Genomic DNA, 18,521 nt, shown 5'->3' with positions numbered 1-18,521 from the left:
AAACGGGGGAGTTTAAAGGCATCAGTGAAACTTATCTGCTTGTGTAGCTGGTTTTAGCTTCGCTTGTCCTATACATTGTGCAAATGGTATGACTCATTGATTCATAACAGTCTTTCTTTAAAACAACAGAACACACTGTTACGCTACATCGCTTACTTTCACGACTACTGGCATTGCATATGAATATTCTATATCTAAAAATACAGTAACACCATATGGTTTAGCAAGTCTGTTTTAACAGTAATGGGTGGTAATGATTTGTGCACGTTCATTTCCAAAGAACTTTGAATACTGTGTAAAATGTAAATGTGCTGCAAATCATAAACCACATTTATTGGAAAGTGCAAAGACAAAATGTAAAATGTTAAGATTTCAAACTTTGATTTTTGTGTTGAAAAACATATTTTCTCTTTTTAAATTTGATGCCAATAGCACGGTTCTAGAAAGCGCAGACATGCACACGTTTACCCCTGTGTCGCATTACCTCCTCTGCTAACACGCATGTGTACACCAATCGAGGAGATCTACAGTGGAATTTTTTTCTATTGCATAAGAATTTCGGTTGCATTCCATTAAATGCTAAATGATTTCAATCGGTGACAAGTCTGGACTACAATTAGGCCAGTTGAGCACTCATAATGCTTCTACTGGTGAGTTTTGTTGATCTGGTGCTTTGGCGCTAGCAGACTCTCAGTGTTTTACACATTTGCCTCACAAGTGAGCTCCTGGGTTTAGTCATGGGTGGAGATACAAATCTGTAGGCTGTGTCAGGGAGGGTATGTGGCATAAAAACATCGCTAAATCAAACATGTAGTAGTACCTGCTGGGGCACTCCTTTTGAGCAAGGGAAGGGATGGAACTGATTAATTGATGGAACCATGAATTTCGTTCCCCACCAGAAAATCCTGAAGGAGAGTGTCCGGCCAATAGTTCATACCCTAAAGCTAAAGCCATGTTTGATCGTAAGCTAACAAGTAATTTATGATTAAACATAGACTTCCAAGTACTAATTTCTGTAGTGTGATTTATTCTTGTCCTCCTGATCCCTTGAGATGCTGCTGTGTCTTTTCTTTCCTCTTTCTAAATGCATTAGCATAGTGTGGGGGCATTGGTGGCTCTATCAGTAATGTCATGGGCACTTTAACATGATGAAGCACGCTGTGGCCCCACTGGCATGAATAATTCACATTACCACACACCCAAAGAAACAGGGGGGTGGAGGTTGGTTGACTTTGCTACAATGAATTGTGAGAACAAATGTGTGATTTTTAAGGCGCACGGGCTTCTGTTTTGGGTGAGCGAGCCATTTTAATTCAATTTGATGTTTCTTTTTTAAAGAGACAAGACCTTGATCCACCAGGGAAAATAAATAAGCTGGGATCAGAAGATGGAGCTATGGCTATGCGGTGGGTGGCGAGGGATGCGGGATCTCTTCAGCATCCATCACAGTGGCACTTCAATGATTGTCAAATAAGTAGTCCTGTCCAAACCCATCGTTTATCATTATGTATGAATGAATCTATCTGGGGATCGCATCATCCAGCACATGGGAGGGCTCTATCTCATATATGCGATAGGGAGACGATATGGAAATGGGACACATGATAGCCGAATAGCTTGGGTGGGATAACCGACCACAGCGGTCTTGGAGATGGAAAAATGTACAATCTAAAGCTCCCATTGCACAAGGCAGGCGCATTCCAAACTGAATGAAGCACATGATTATTTTTTTGTCTACTAATACATCCTGAATGCTCTGCAAGTGGCACTGACAAATCTCCTCCTTTGCAAAACATGTTCCATTAAAAGTCTTGGAAATACTTAACATAATGTTTTCCATCCTTCAAATGCTTTGAGGTTTAGGCAGTTTTATACAGTTCCTCTAGGCCACTGGCTCCAAAGCTGACGTGAGAACTTCAATGTAAATAATTCAGGAAAGGTGGGTGAGAACTCTTGGCACCGGATTAAGAAGGCTGTGCTTGCAAAAGCTGCTCTCAATCCATTTCCAAATTGTCACGGGGCCTTCTAAGAGGCAAAACAAACCCACCTTAATCTCTGCTAATCATACTTAAGCATGAATGTTTCATGTGGAAATGCCTGGTTACAATTTAGAGGCTTTTCCCTCATTCCTAGGGTAACCCTGCTACAATCCAGAAATCCTTTTGGCCACAACAAAGACAAAATGTGATGTAGAGACATCAGATGTGGTACAGTGCACACAGCATGTAAGTAGGAGGAGGCAGAATCCCACATTGCAGATACCATGTTTGTTGACTACATGAAACGCTGGAGATAATGAATTCAGGCTGCCAAATTTCAAGATGTGCCAAAAGATAAAGCTGTTATAAACAAGAAAAAAACAAAACCCCAGCAACAACAGTGATAGCATCGGTGATTGGTTGTGATTAACATCAGACTACTTACTTGCGTCTCAGAAATTCAGATGTAAGCAATGCCGGGGACCAAACTAATATTATTATTATTTGAGACGGTGAATAACCCAACAGTGGAATGATTACATTTGACTTGCAATGATTTTCCCCACTGCATGAGAAAACAACAGCTTGGAAAAACTAATAGACATGTTCCCCGACGTAGCTTTGTTGCCCCTGCCTTGCTTTATACAAATTTCATCAGTGTGTTGATTTCAATGGAATTCGGAAAGTGGAGATAAAAGTCCAGCCCATCTGTCCCTCAACTTTGTGGGGTGCGGTGCAGTGGAGGGACAGATTTATAGAACGCTGCACAGTAAAGTGCATCTGCATCCGCCACACTGCTCCCACTCACATCATTATCCTCATTGCCTATCACTTCTCCAGCTGAGTCCCTTTTGGAAACAGGGGCTGCCACATCAACAGTGGGTAAACACCTTTAAAAGGATCTGACACCCTGTAATGGAAGAAAAAACACTTTGGTATTGTTCGGCAGCCCCGCCGCTGCGCTGGGCTTGTGGAGGAGTAAGCCATTGTCTGTTGTCACCTAATTGGATCAAGTTTGTGTGGAGAACAGATGTGTACGGCTGGCTGAGGTAAACACTGGACCCGAAGATGCCAGGGCTGAAATTGCTTTGAAAATCGTTTCTGCCTCCATAGAATGAGTGAGAATAGGAGCGAAAAATACTGTATAAAAGAACATTTGTGGCGCAGCCTGAAAAAGTAATAAACACTTTCCCTTTGGTGTAGATTCAAAAAGCTCCCGATTTTCTTTTGTTCATCTCGTGTCCCAGCCACATATCAGTGTCACAGCCAATGTGCTGTACACATCGACATTCAGAACAAGCTAAGGCATTTGGGCATGGCAGCGCTCGCAGCACGAGTGATGATCCTTGGCAAAGAACAGATTATACTTTGGAAGCATTGCTGATCCAATTAAGAACTGGCAAAAGGTGTCATTAGGGTCTGACAGATTTGAGCCCGAGTCTTTTTTTTTTACCTTGCAGTGAGGTGCCATAAAAGTGAGAAACATCTCCATGAACAAAGAGACTTGAAGAGAGACAAGGAAGCACTATTTCCAATCAGGCATCTCCCCTTCGACACAGCTCGATTTAACCTTGAAGAGTAATGAGATCTGACTTGCTTAAATGTTAGCATTCTTAAATCATCCGGAAGTGCCTCCAAGGAGCCGATAATCACTATGCCAAATTGCAGCGCTTGCTAATTTCATTCTCCCCTAGCATTTACTTGCAGTTAGTGTCGATTATTCAAGAACAGGCATTTAATGCTGCCAGGTCCCAGGGGTGTTACATTAAAATGTAATAACTTGCAACATAAATGAAAACAAAAACCATTACTTTCTTCCCCCCACAACTTTCTTCCCTCCTCCCTTTTCTTCCACCGCCTCTCTCCCTTCCTCTCTTTCAATCTCTCTACTCTCCCTCCCTCATTGGTGGGAGTTCGAATCTAATTCTCAGCCCATCTGGCAGGCGTAATGAAGGCGGGCTGGGCTTGTGGTGCCCTGCTGCCATGGCTCGGCGGAGCAGGAGGTTAGCTGGCAGATTGGGCCAGGATGAGTGAAGGGGAGTCGGGAAACCTGCTGAGTGAATAAGCCGGCCCAGTTAATCTCCCATGTGCCCCGGTGTGATCGGGGCCAAGGCCAACCACACGCTGAGGGCACAGAGCATGGGGTCTGGAGTGTGGATAGTTGTGGGCAGATGACTACGGGGCGAGTGTGGGTAAGACAATGGGTAATTCTGAAACAAGCATAATAAAATAATAAAAAACAACAACAGACTCATGGTTATGGTATGACTTCTACAATGTATCCACACCTGGGCCTGCAGTGTTTAGGGGATGCAATGTTTTGCAAATAACATAACCAAGCAGTAACTATTACAAAACACCTGCAAGCACATGTTACTGAAAATGCACAACGTCTGCAACAGTAGAGTTGTAACTTCGTCGAGCATATGTCAGAGGATACAGATAATTAAACAGGTAAATTCAACCCCAACAGGTGCAGCCTCTGAGGAAACAAAAGACAAATAGTGTCTTTGCACCATCTGGCACACACAGAAGTGCATAACAGTTTACATGCGGTCAAACGCAGCAAACAACTCAAGTTAAGCAACAAAACACCTTTAAAGGTATACTGAATTAACACACTTATATAAACTTACAAAAAGCTTTACTTTGTATGCAATCATATTTTATATTCTTTTACTTTCTCTTTATAATAAATTAATTTTGCAGTTCAGTGAAAAAAAAGTTGTACTTCAGGTTGTATTATAGCTACACCACTGACAGCTGAAACATTTATTAACTTAACAGTGGCACCTAACAAAGGCTGGGCTATAACAGGCAGGAAACTTAATGATGCGAGCAACTTTGACCATGAGAAAACTAGAGAAGTCCGCACTGATCAGGCATAAAGTTATGATCAGCTGCAGGTCATTGTGTTGGTCCCCATTGCCTCCACTTGCTTGTCTTCTTCCGCTTGTGCATCCTGGTGCCAGGTGTTCCCCAGGTAAGCTGCACACACACTTGGCCATCCACATGATGTAAAAGACAATGTGATGCATCAGACCACCACTGCACCGTGGTCCAGTTCTGATGCTTATGTACCTACTGTTGGTGCTTTGGTGGAGGATAGGAGTCAGCATTGGCCCCCCAACTTGTCTCCAGCTATTCAGCCACATACACAAGCCAAAAACAGCAACGCACTGTTCTGACACCTTTCTATCAGAACCAGCAATACTTTTTTCAGCAGTTTGATGCTAAACAATCTGATGCTAACCACGCCTCTTTCCAGCGGTTAGCATCTTCTTCAGCGGTTTTGTGCTGTGAGGAAACACTCAGCAAAATAACTTTGCAGGTCAGAGTTATTTTGGTTAATATTACGCAGTTGAAATTTTGTGGCTAACCAGCGTACTTTCACTGTATGTACAGGTTAAGGTCTACAGTAGTGTGTAGTAGTGCTGAAATCTTTTGCTGCCAGTCAAGCACTGGCCAAGGAGAACAGCGACGGGGAGAGTCCCAGAGCTAGAAACTGAAAATCTTGTACAATTATGATGAGTTTTTTTTTTTTTTAAATCTGAACCCAAATTCCTCTTCAGTTGCTATGATCTGCCTGCTGTATGTGAAGGCACACGGAGCAAGTAGCAAGGCAAGACAGACCTGCAACAGCAATCGCCAGCTCATGTACGCATCAGCAACTGCGTGCATACATGTGTTCACCAATATGCGCTACCAAGCTGCTATGACCATAAGACGCCATCTTTTGTTTGCAATTCAGTCAGCAACCAAATGGTTGAACACATTACAGGAAATCTTTACCTACTTAGCATTACAGCACAGGCAGGGCCAACACAGACACATTTCAGCACATTAAAAAAAACGAAACTAAACTTGTCTACAACAAATAGCATGAAGCTAGGCTGACAAAAACAGCAGGCTTCCCAGAGCTGTGCTGGGGCCTCTGGAGAAACCACAACACTGTCATTAACAGTTACTCTCCTCATAAACACACCAGCATCAGCTGGAGTTATAATTGCCCCTGCTTCTCCTGTAATCTTATACCTTACCTGCTGTTACTGTCAGACACCTTCTCCACTGAGGGAGACAGAGATAGTGAGAGATGGAGGGGGAGGAGGAGCTATGGTGCATATGTGTGAGTGTGTGTTGTGAAGCTGGAAGCACGGTAGATGTTGCTTGTGTACTGTCAGATACAAGTTAGGATATGCAAGGGGGTGTAGTGAGAGAAAGGAAAAGGAGAAAATACATGCCAGAAAATCAAATGAGTGTGTGTTGCTGAATGAAATCCCAGGAGCAAGGCTGAGGGGCGCCGATGGAGGGAAATCATGTTCTTTTCGGTGAGTGATTAGAAGACGAGTGGCAGAACATGACCTACTTAGTATAACTTTTTTTGAAAGGTTCTAGAAATGGTATTCATGAAGGTAGAGTTAGAGATGCAGGTAGGGGGTTTGAACCCTAATGGATTCATAGAAACATTAACAGAAGTAATAATTGCCACGGGGTGTTTGTGAATATGGAATAAAATTCATTTCCTGACCTCTGAAGCTCTAACCAGGGTTGGGAGACATTCTCTCCTTTGGCTTTGCAAACAAAAATATGAATGCATATGATTCTACAGACATGAAAGGTTAAAATGTAAAACAAAATATGAATTAAACATCATCCGACGCCCGCTAAAGGCTATAAGAGGAGGTTTTAGTACCTTTAAAACGAGTCCACGACGTGTGGTAGGACATGTGAAAGCAGAAAGAGCTGGGAAAATGCAAAACAAGAAAAAAAAAACTGCTTTCTCAATATCTGTGACTGAAAATGGCAAAGCGTTGTTTCATTTTTCTGCCCTATTACAAGCCCATAGTGGAAATCCACCGAGGCTGTGAAAAAGGAACACTTTAGCTCTGCTGCAGAAATGGGCCTGCCTCTGGCTCTTCTTAATTTCAGGCTTTGTTTGTGCAGCATTTGGGAGCTCTTATGGGTTTGTGGGAGACCCGCAGGCCTTTTGTCTCATCAGTAGAGGTGGTTTCTGCTTGGCGCCTGAAGCGATCTGTTGGCGTACGCCTTTTGTTCTACCTCTCCATGCAAGATTTGGCCACAGGTCGCAGATTACAGGCAACACAGCCATCACAGGTACACTGCTGTTTGTTTGCCCTACAACAACAGTTAGTGCTCAGGAGAGTCAGGCACAGAATCTCAATATCAGCCAAAGAACGGGCGGCGTTCTATGAAGAAGTAAGCGTGAAGAACAACCAAGCACAAAAAAAGAGAAGTGTCCTTTTTTCCATGATGGTTCGGCCCAAACTAAAACGCTTATCTCTGAATTTTCCGACGGACACTGGCAAAGCACTGCTGCAAAGCTTCTTTAAATGACATACTCTAATATTACACTTGTGGTGCTAAATTAATAGGCTGCAGCAAGATAAATCTCTATGATTTATGATGTTCCCTCCGGTGTATAATCAAGTTGAATGTGAGAGGGTGAGAGAGTAAGACAGAAGGAGATTGGGAGGGACAGAGACAGAGCTTTGGTTTGGATTGAGACACAATAAAAAGAGCTCTCCCCTGCACAGCTGAATGGACTGGTTGACTTAGCTTTGAATGAAAGTGTGAAACAGTCAGCCATAGAAATCAGTGGGTGCTGGCTTTAGCAGAAGGAGAGAGATTAAAATACCAAAAAGTTCAATGTGCAGTGTGCCATGAAATATGACATATGGAAGTGCCAAAAAAGAAATAGCAGACGCCCCCCCCCCCCCCCCCCAAATTGTCTATTTCTTTTGGAACCATGAGTTCCACATAAGGATGGTTTATGGGAATATCACACCTCTATGGAAGTCTCATCCCACAATCCACAGGAGGCTTTCTCTCCCTCCTGCCTGCTTCTGGGGGGCTGCCATCATATTCATTCCCCATTCCCAGATAGATGTTTGTAATTGGAGCTCTAATTTATGATCGGGCCTTGGTGCAGGATAATGATATGGAGCATTGTAATTTGCTGATGCAAATTGTACGTTATAATGGGGAGCCATAAAAGCCCCAGCAACATCTCGGAGACTTGCCAAACACCCTGAGCGTTCATTACAGCCCTCATTAAAACATCCACGTCGGCAATGGGAGCTCTTACAAATGGAAGGAGCATGTAATTGCTGCTTGATTGTGGTATATGTAACATATGATAAAGTGGAATTACCACTCTTTTTTCTGCAGTGTTAGTGAAACTTAATGGGGAAAAAGGCTGCAGTAAACAAATCCTCAGAGCGTTGTTTGATTGTTACATTATAGGGCTATTTGTTTAAAGTGGGGCAGGTGAGTTAGGGGACAGTGCATCCAGGACAAACTAAGAAGGATGATAATCAAGCTTGGGCTTCGGGGGATAAAAGTAATGTTGTTACCCATGAGACTGTGGGTTTCATTTGGAATAACTCCAGCTCCAACTTACAGCTACAAGGCCAATAACATAGAGCTGGGAATACAATAACTGGATTTCATATAAGAAAAGATCAGTATTGTTCTTTTTTATTACGGGGCAGCAAAGTCATCAGCACTGCATCTGCTTTAAGAATCGTGGAACTGGGCCGCAAAAGGTTACAATGAACCATTGAAGTCACCCCTGGTGAAAAAAATGTTTTGTTCTAATGCCAGTTTGGCCCATTGGGTTAAAGAGTTTAGTCTAGCAGTTGATCTCAATTCAGTCTTAACGAATGGGGTATGTGGAACTTTGTGAAGCCGAATGTCCCAACTTTTAGGCAGCTTTGAGAGCAATTAAGAGTTCATACAAACAACTAAACTGTGCCGTCTTTTACATTTTTATATTTTTATAAACATTTTAAGCCCAGTCAACACTAATTCACAGTGTCACTTTTTTATTTAAATGACCACTTCCGTTTTTGTTTGGTGCCATTTTAAAGCGTCTCCTTTAAAAAACCTGAACTGCACTGCTGAAAATGAAGTTTCCCTCCTCGACTCTGAATGATAGCGGGCCTCTATCATCACGGCTCTGTGTGCTCAGCCACTGGAAAAGGATTTTCAACTGCACCATTCAGCCGGGGCCCAAGAAGCCTGCAGCCTTTATCAGACCGGCTGATTGATGTGTTGTGGGCCCTGCTGTGGTTAACAGCAATTTTTATCTGTTGCTAGCGGCAACAGCCCAGGTCCCTGGTGCGTAGAGAGCAGCAGGGCCCAGGATCTGAAGCCGGACCGCACACGGGGATAAACAAATAGATTTTTTAAGGCGGACAGCCCTCATAGAGCGACCACTGACAGGCAGCGCCCCACCCCAAGGCCAATAGAATGTCAGGGCCCCAGCCCACTCCTGCTGGGCTCTTGGTTTCCTTCACTAATTTTCACCATGTGCAGAGCCAGTGGTATGGAGAGACCTGCACACCCCACTGGAAAGAGGCGCGATGAGAAAGACCGAGTGAGGGAGGGAGAGTTATGTACAAAGAGACAGATAAGATGCTCCATCTATTGCAGGTGAAGACGCCAGAGTATATTAACAAGAAAATCTTGTTTCAAAAATTAAATTCAAGCTATAATTTACACCCAATTTCCTTTGAGTTGCTGTGTTTAGCATTAAATCCAGCAAATCTGTTTTACTCTGTTAAATAAAACATGGAGCTTTTAATGGCTCCTACTATAATTAAGTGACATAATCCTTGTATTTGATAGAGATCTTGTGATAAGCTCTCGTCACTCAGACAAACAAGTGCATTTGTCACAACGTGGAGGTCGTGAATGCCAAATCAATTAAAACAAGCTTGTTTAAGAATGCACACATGACTGGGACTGCTCTGTTTAGAGTGTACTCATTTAGCGTTAAATATGATTATGACAACCTGAGCACGGGGAAATGAAGAACGGGTGTGTCTGAGAGCTCCAAATACTCTTATTCGACACAAACACTTCAGCTAAGGTTTGACTCTCTGACGTAGCGGAGATAAACCCTCCCAATACAGACTAGTTAGATTATACTGTCACAGACAAAACCTGCATGGATTTATCGTCAAAGAAAACATGAGCCGTGGCTTGGCCTTGGGTGGTTTCAAAAGACGTGGGGTGGGTGACTGGCGCCTAATCACTTCATCTGGAAGAAAAGAGCGACGTGTTGTCTTCTTGGGCTTAGCTACAACATCTCCCCCTCCAGACAATATATGTAACCCAGGGGTAATGACAGGCTGGGCGGATCGTTGAAGTGAGATTTTTTTTGACATTTTCCCGTTTCTTGCAGCACGTATCTCTCAGGTGCAGATGTTGGACTCTTTATCGAGGAGCCCCTGAGAGGATGATAAATCGCCAGAGCCCAGACCCATCTCCACTGGAACAACAATCAGGTAGCAGCACCGGAAACAAGGAACAGATTTTGTCTCCCAAACATAGCCAGGGCTATAATGAAGCCTGCACTAAGCAGACAGAAGAGAGTTGGACTGATAAACAATTCCATATCCAGTCTTCCACAGCGAGCTAGATAGCAAGTCTCATTCCTGCTGCTACATATCAATGCTGGACTCAATGCTCCGGAGATTAATCCTCACCCTGAAATGCGATGGGTGGGACAGAGGGTTGTGGGTTTTAGCAGGACAGGTGCAGCCTTTGCAAGACTGCCTGTCTTTCAAATGCATCAACTGGATAAACAAATTCTGTTCAGATTAATAGTTAACTTTTAATAGTTTTATTACGAAGCTAAATGCTACTGTCTGTTTGTGTTGTGTAGTTTGTGCTGTGTGCATATAAAGAAGGTATGTTCCCGTTTCCCTTATCAAGGACAATTTGAACAACTAGAAATTGCATGAAAAATGCACGACTTAGAAAACCTGCTGTGTTTTGCTCCACTAGGTAAAGACATGTATTGGTATCATTTAGCCATGTGATATTATTTACTTCTTACTCTTCCATTTTTCTTTAAGTTTTATCTGAAAAATAGATTTAAAAAAATATCATACCAATGTGAAAACCTGTGTCTTAAGATTTCCGTTTACAAAAACACAGTTAGTACAATGAAACCAACAGCTAATGTGTTGTGTAAGCAACAACCAAAGCATTTAAAGAGAGCATTAAGGTATTTGGCATATCCAAAACACTCCTTATGCATGAGTCTGGCACTAAAATGCAGGAACGTCCTCTACGTTCTTCTCTAAACCAATCAGTCGTGGCCACTCAATTCCATATGTCTTCCAGAAAGACATATGGAAGCATAAACAAGCATCTCCGATAGAAGTAAAAGACAAACTGTCAGGAAGGATTCACTTTATTAAATCTTAGTGACTTGTGACAGATAACTGGACCGTGTACACCAGCTTGAGTTTTTATTGTGGAGGAGCAAAAAAGCAGATAGCGATGACCGCCAGAGGCCAACTATTAGATAGCTCTTCCGTGCTATCAGCGACCAGTAGCGCAAAGTTGCCTCATTGACCCTCCCCTACTCATAACCAGGCCTCCGCCCACATACGTAGCCTCTTTTTTTCCAGCTATAACACTATATCAAGCCCCTGGTCTTTTCCTCGCCCTACTCCTCCTCCTCCCATATCCACTCAGTCTCTGCTGGCAGTTCCCTAAAGCCCCCTGACCTCGCACCCCATGTCTCTCCTTCCAAACCATCATGCTATAAAGCCCGAAGCACTCACAGATAAGCAAACCCCAGAAATCATGCAGGCCCAGCAGCAGAGCAGATTGAGAGTCAGAGCTCAGTACCCAGGAGGTGCCTGTAGGCTAGAAACGCTGCAGATAGCACCACTGGATAGCTGGAGTGGGGAGCCAGACAACATGAAACTTCCTGCCCTCGTTACTGGACTTTCCTTTGCTTGCACAATGCCCCTGCCTCCCACACAACCACCTCCACGCCAACTCCACCTCCATTTTTGCCCTCTCTCTCTCCCTCTGTCTCTCTGATCCCCTCCTTCTTCCTTTCAGATAAAGAGAGGGCCTCGTTCCCTGCCGACTCAAACTGACAGCTCGAGCCAAAGGGCTCCACAAGCTTTTTTGGAAGGTCTTGTTTGTTTTCATCCATCTGTGAGCATGCAGCCACTGGGGAAAAGGAATGTGACATGTTCTATTAAAACAAAATAAAAAAGAAGATCGCACAGAGATCAATGTCTTCTGAAGTTGAGCTTTGTTCAGTGCTTTAACTGTAGTCCTTTGAGGCAGATTAAGGCTGACAAACCATTTATAGTTGTTTTGTTTGCCGAGATGATTGCTTCCAAGCTACAATGAGAACTGCCATATGCCACTCATCAGCTAAAAGTAGCACACTTTAAACAACGTTCCTCTTATGAGTTTCCCTTTAAGGAAAGGACATAAAGGACGACCGCTTGTCTGTATTATCCAGAGACTACACACATCATTGAAACAATGGGAGGGGAAGAACACAAATTTACGGTTCGAGAATGCACTGGGGCAAGGCAACAGATGCTTTCAGGGGATAAAAATAGTCCTGTAGTGACAATTTGTGAGCTAGTTTATGTTCAAAAGGTTTGAGCTGATGTTTTCTTAGGTGGCACTAAATAATCCTCTTGGGCACCTTTACCTTGAACAGGCGACATGTTCCAAGATTAAAAAATAACTCTCTAACTACCTCTTATTAGCACGCAGCCACTTCCAAAAGTCCACGGGACCGTTTTCACTGTAACATGCATACATGCAGCCTTCCTGCAGTGAAAAATGGATTTATAGCACAAAAGCAAAAGTCTTTTTAAGCATTTTTTTCATATGTGTGAGCAGAAACATCCGTCACTGACAGTCACTGGAGGAAGATATAAAACTCTGACATCGAAATTGCAGCTCAGGCGAACACAGCGCTGATCAATGCCAATAAAACGAGGCCCTTTTTGCCAAGGTAGCATAGGACACCTTCCTGCAATTTAATCAGTCAGTCAGCCAGAATTAATGTTCCTAATATCATGATTTCTCCATTACTCTATTTAACATAATTAAAATGTCGAGCGCCGGGGCCATAAAGCGGGTCGTTGGAGATTGTAATTCTGCCGTAAAGCTATGAAGCATGAAAATGTCACTTACCGAGTAGCCACGGCCTGACAGCGAGTGAGTGGAACTCTGTAGGGAGAGAGAGGAGAACAGGGATGACCTTTAAGGAGTGTTTCACTCGCTCACGCTGACATGATGAAGCAGCGTAGCTTTAATATCAGTATTCACATTAACCTTTTACCCGCCCTACCATGCACCCCACGCCTGCTCACTTTGCTACCATTCATTCTGTTCTGAACAACAGGGGTAGCTGGTCTAAAAACAAAAAGTCCCATACTACAATACACCGTGGAAAACACGGTCCACATCTGTGTAAATACAACAGTGAGATACTGGGTGTACTGGTCTGTCCTCATAGTGCGCTGCAGTGCTACATGTGAAAATTAAGTATCATTTATTGGTTTGAATTTAGTTCCCAGAGACGTCAACAGACGAATGAGAGGGACTCCATCACCTTCATCAGGAGACAAATTAAAAAACTATTTGATACAGGAATTATTTTATAGCTGAAGATTTTAAGTGTCTGTTTAGTGCTAAAAAACACTCCTTAGATTAGGAAGAGCACCACAACAAGCTTTCTTTGGATGACTGGGCAGATATTTCACCATCGGTAAATATGGTGCATAAAAATAAGAGCTAATTTCCAAAATCATAATCTTTCATAGCCTAACATTTTCAGTGTTCCCACCATGTTCATCTCTATAAAAAATAAAGAAATCTCTGTATGCATGTGTGTTGTTTGAATTTCTCAACAACAGTCTATCAGGTCCGACACGAACTTGTTGGGAAGGTGTCATTGTGGGGTCCTGCGGGTTAGGGTGAGGCCGTTCTATGTCATCATCCGTGACCTTTATGCTGATGCACTCTTTTGTGCCCACACGATGACACCATTTCAGGTAACATAGTTTCTAAATAACAGCGCACTGTCAATGACATCAAACGACAACAGGCACTCACTAATAATAAAGGGATCCATGCATCAGTGCGTTCTCTACGTTTCTATCAACTTTTCTTCTAAGCAGCTTCGAATTTGGCGAGTGTTTGAATGAGGGACGGCCTCTTTTCAGGGCCTTCTCCCTGTTGCTAGACAACAGTGATTTGTAACCTCACGATGTCACGATGAGGTCACGAATTCCCGTCACTAGATTTGTCACCCATTTAAATAACGTGTCTTATATATGAAGCTCTGTGAGCAAATATTGATCTGTTGTCACAGATCAAAGTCATCAGGGTAACTGCACACTGGAACATCATCCTTTGATGATGCTGACATTCTTGTGATGGTGGACAGAGTTACAAAAGAAAGAAAGTGTAAAAATTATACACAGTGCCCATCAATTTTATGAGGTCTTTTACTTGTCTGTGTTTTATCTGTCCCTTTTTTATTCAGGATAAATATCTCTTTATGCAGTAAGGGACGTGTTTCGGCCCATTTAACTCCCGTGCTTTCTAATGCAGTCCTCTAAATACTGAACAAGAGCAGTATGGAGGCAGAAAAGGCTTGGTTTTGTTCTGTTCTCTTGCTCTGTCTGTCAGCGCCCAGCACGAATACCAATCTCAAAATCCCTCCCTCCACTTCCACTTTTCACTGCTTTTATTCCTCTGTCTAGATTGGCAATTTCTCCCCCCTGGTCTCTGGAGGAGACTTTTCTGCTAGACCAATTTCATCCATAGGTCCACCTTCAATCCAAAACGACCTCCCCCACACCTTCACCGCCACTGCCTCCCTTGTTTTGCACCCTCGCAATGTCCCTCATCCATTCTCCCACACCTGCTCAAAGCATCAGCCCTTGTCAACGCCTGTGTGCCCCTCTGATTTGCAGGACGGCTCCTGTGGTGACGATTAGGGAGGAGTCCTGCTGCGAACCGGAAAGTAGGCTCTGTGGGAATCAAAAGGCTATTCCCACTCTGCTCAACCTTTCTGCTATCCTCACTACCGCAACCAGAGAGGAGGCCAGAGTATGGGGCGTAAGAGCCGAACGGAAGGCAAAAATATGTGGATAAAAAAGGCCAAAAGCGTGTTTCAAGGAAAATGCGGTCTGTTGTTTATATGTGTGCGTGTTGTGAGTGCGTTAAAATGTGTGTATGTTCATGTGTTTGTGTGCGTAAGTGCATATGTGCATAGGTGGAGTGAGGCCAAGGCCATTTGGAATTAGCCTTACTATGTCGAGTTCATTCAACTTGCAGCATTCTGAGTAGAAAGAGAGGCTTATTTAAATGATAATGAGGGACAATCCATTGGATTTAGTGCTGGTGAAGGGAGAAAAAGAGGGGAGGGAAAGGGGGATCCATTAAAACGCCAGTGGTTCATAAGCCATAGGGTCGGCATACAGCTAAACACTCTCTCTTAAAAGCCATTATACATGGCTCTCAATGGATTTCTGCAGTGCTTAGGACTTCAAAAGGATTTAAGAACCCGCCCCCGAGAGAGAGAGTGTTGGGGGAGGGAGTAGGACAAGTATGTGTGTGGTGGCGATGGTGGTTGGTGGCGAAAGAGATGGGGCGGATGCTGGCGGCATTTAAGGGTTAACTAAACAGCCCCGGAGAAGAAAAATGTTACTAAATCCACCCCCTTATCCTCTCCCAATTTCCACGCCCCCTCCTCCACTCTTCCTGCAAAAAAAAAGAAAGAAAGAAAGAAAGAAAAACATGGCGTTAAAAGGGGAGGGTCCTGTCCATCTTCTCCTAACCCAGACTATTGGTTTTTTACCGTTGCATGAAGGCCAGGAGGCGGGCCAATCACTACTAGTTGGACAATAATAAGAGAAAGGATGTGAACACGTATGCCCTCTGTGGCTGGAAAATAAGGTGGGTGGGTGGGTTTGGGTGCATGTGGGTGGATATGTTGGTGAATACAGTTTGGTTTTCGAGACGCCGACAGCAGCACAACTGCCACCCCCTCCTCTGCAGGACACAGTTACAGTGGAACCCACCCCCTCTCCCACCTCACATTTCCCTAATCCCTGCGTGGCTTAGTGCAGGGGCCCTACTGCACTGCAGGCACAATTACCTAGTCAAAATAAACAGATAAAGACCCGACCATGGCAATGAACAAACAGCATCCCCTGCATTTTTTTCTTTTTTTTTTTTTTACCCCCTGCTCACAAATTGATGCATGACTGTTTTTACAGGCAGGCGGGTGCGTCCGCATGTCGCATTTGTCTCCGTTTCCTTTGGCGGTAAGACAAGAGAAATCCATTTTACTTGTTGCCAATGCGGCATCATTAGTTAAGAGCTCTTAAAGCTGGGGAACCACTTTGATGTGGTGGAGCGTATTTTATGAAAATTAGCAGAGCTCTCAGTGCGGTGGTGGAGATTTCATGGAGCTGAAAAAGTAAGAGATATAAGGGAGACAATGACACGCTGTGTGTCACGTCCAGGCCTTCACCGGGTGGAATACAGCCAGCGAAGAAACACGAAAAGATGGAAGGAGAAAAAGAAAGATAAAGACAGGCAGAGGAGGAGAGATGGATTGATATAGATGGCGTGGCTACAGCGATCAACGTCTGTGCACCATTTATTTGGCAGCAGATTAGAGAGACATGCCACATCTAACACCGTCGCCGATTACAGCGTGCAATTTTCAACCGTGTTCTCCCCCCACCCCTCGCCATTACAGCAAGCACCACCACTTCCACCGCCCCCCTTCGTTCATGCCCCCTCCTTCTTAGTGCTTGTCGCATATCCCTGTCAGAGCTGTCAACAAGCGTTGGGCTTTTATCTGACAAGCCCGCCTCTTCCTCCTGACTTTTTCATTAAAAGACAGCCTTTTACACAAATTCAAGAAAAACAGTGCGGAGGGGGGATGCATGAGAGAAACTGAGCAGCGAGGCTTAGAGAAAAGAAAATGAAGATAGGAAAAAATTAGGCTGTTTTTTTTTCACGAGACTGAATTTTCGGTTGGAAATATGAATAACTTAAAACAATGTGTTTAATAAGTTCTTTTAAATCTTTTTCCTTCCCATCATTTCAACCCTGCTGGAAAAGGAAGCTGCACATTTTCCTTCTTCCTCTCTTTCTCTCGCTCCTCCTGCTTTAGTCAGCTAAATGAACAGTCTGATTGAATTTAGTTAGGTTTGGGAGGCCTGCTTGACAGGCATTAGTTAGGAAGCATATTTCTACATTCATTTCAAATGAGCTGCTTGGGATTTTGCATAAATTCTCATTACTTCCCCTGTATTTAAATTGCATTATTTCATCCCTTATGCTGAACCAATGTCTGGTTTCCATTTTGCTTTGCCACCTACTCATCTTCTAAATGGGCTGGCATATGGATGCGGGCGCAGGGATAATTGGAACCGTTCCTTTAACTCGTTCCGTTCTGGGGTTGGTGAGGTCGACCCACACCTGGCTGAACCTGGTTATGTTTAAATTTAACTGGTCACGCTTCACGTAATGGCAAGTAAACTAGGTGATATTGTGTGACCAGTCCTTTCTATGCGCTGTTAACCAACTACCCTCGGGAGCTTGGAAAGAAAAGCATCTGGACTTCTTTAAGTTTTGGTGCAGAAGCTTTTCTTTCCAAGCTGCTTAGCCTACGATGACCTGGATGACCGAGAAGCTTCACAGACATATTAACCAACTAGCATTCTTCCCAACACAAAGAGGCTATCTGAGATTAGAGTTTGGGTCTCGTCTGTGGACTCACCTCACTGAGCTGCTCTTTGGAGTTGCTCCTGTGTGGTCGACTGAGTTCAGTCTCGTCCTCGCCAACTTTGACTGGATGAAGAGCCAAAGGTTTGATCTGCAGAACACACAAGACATGATGCCATCGTCTAAAAATGTAGTCATATAATCGACCATGCCACTACTTAAAGACACTGACTTATTGTATTTTTTTTTCAGAAACAAATTTGAAAGCTGCAACAGCTTTTTGCTATAAAAAGATGACAAAGAGAAGAAGACTGAAATATTTACACAGACCAGAGAAAAAACAACAATTTAAAACTATCTTGTTGAGAGCTAAGTGTACTTCATAACTGTGGTGGGCGCACATTTTAGTCTCACCTACTTTGTGTAATGCAACAAACTATAGAAACCTCTATTAATATTCATGCCATCTAAAATTGTACAGAAGGCTGGGTTGTTGATTGCTGATTGCCTTCTATCGCTGCATTTTCCAATTCAGTGTCAGCCCATGCAACAAGATCTAATAACACCAAACATTTAATCACGCTAGAAAGATTTTAGTTGTGCATTAGCCAACTTTATATCTGACTGACAGAAATGACACACAAACACAATAATTGCAAAGAAGACCAAAGTAAAAAACAAAAACAATACATTGCACACAATGGTACATGAGAAAAGAATAGCAGAACTCTGATCTACCTGCAAATATGTGAAATTTATTAACCCTTTAAGACCTACCATAGAACCAAGTCCGCCAGAGCTTGTATTATATTTTTACATGTTGTGGAGCCATTTCTGGGAGCATTTCAAGTTGCTATACATCAATACAACCATTATAGCCCAGATTTTAATAATATGTCTGCATTAAGTGCATAGTAATTACATAAATTGCAAAAAGTGCAATAAACTACAAAAAATTTGAAAATCGTTTTTGTTTTCTTAACATATATT

At 43.2% G+C, this 18,521-nt stretch overlaps 1 protein-coding gene across 10 annotated transcripts in view; it reads right to left on the bottom strand.

Annotated features, from left to right (window-relative positions):
• The window catches only part of fbrsl1 (fibrosin-like 1), a 276,651-nt gene that overhangs the window by 135,237 nt on the left and 122,893 nt on the right, over positions 1-18,521 (bottom strand). For all 10 annotated transcript variants that reach the window (XM_040028516.1, XM_040028511.1, XM_040028512.1 and 7 more), the window contains exons 3-4: positions 17,587-17,682; positions 12,972-13,007 (exon numbers count right to left, since the gene is read on the bottom strand). In XM_040028516.1, the coding sequence (XP_039884450.1) occupies positions 12,972-13,007; positions 17,587-17,682 (132 nt within the window). The remainder of the gene's footprint in view (positions 1-12,971; positions 13,008-17,586; positions 17,683-18,521) is intronic.

The sequence above is a fragment of the Simochromis diagramma genome, unplaced genomic scaffold, assembly GCF_900408965.1.
Source record: "Simochromis diagramma unplaced genomic scaffold, fSimDia1.1 OVJJ01000781.1, whole genome shotgun sequence".
Taxonomy (NCBI): Eukaryota; Metazoa; Chordata; class Actinopteri; order Cichliformes; family Cichlidae; genus Simochromis; species Simochromis diagramma.
This window is presented reverse-complemented; position numbering and strand designations above follow the sequence as displayed.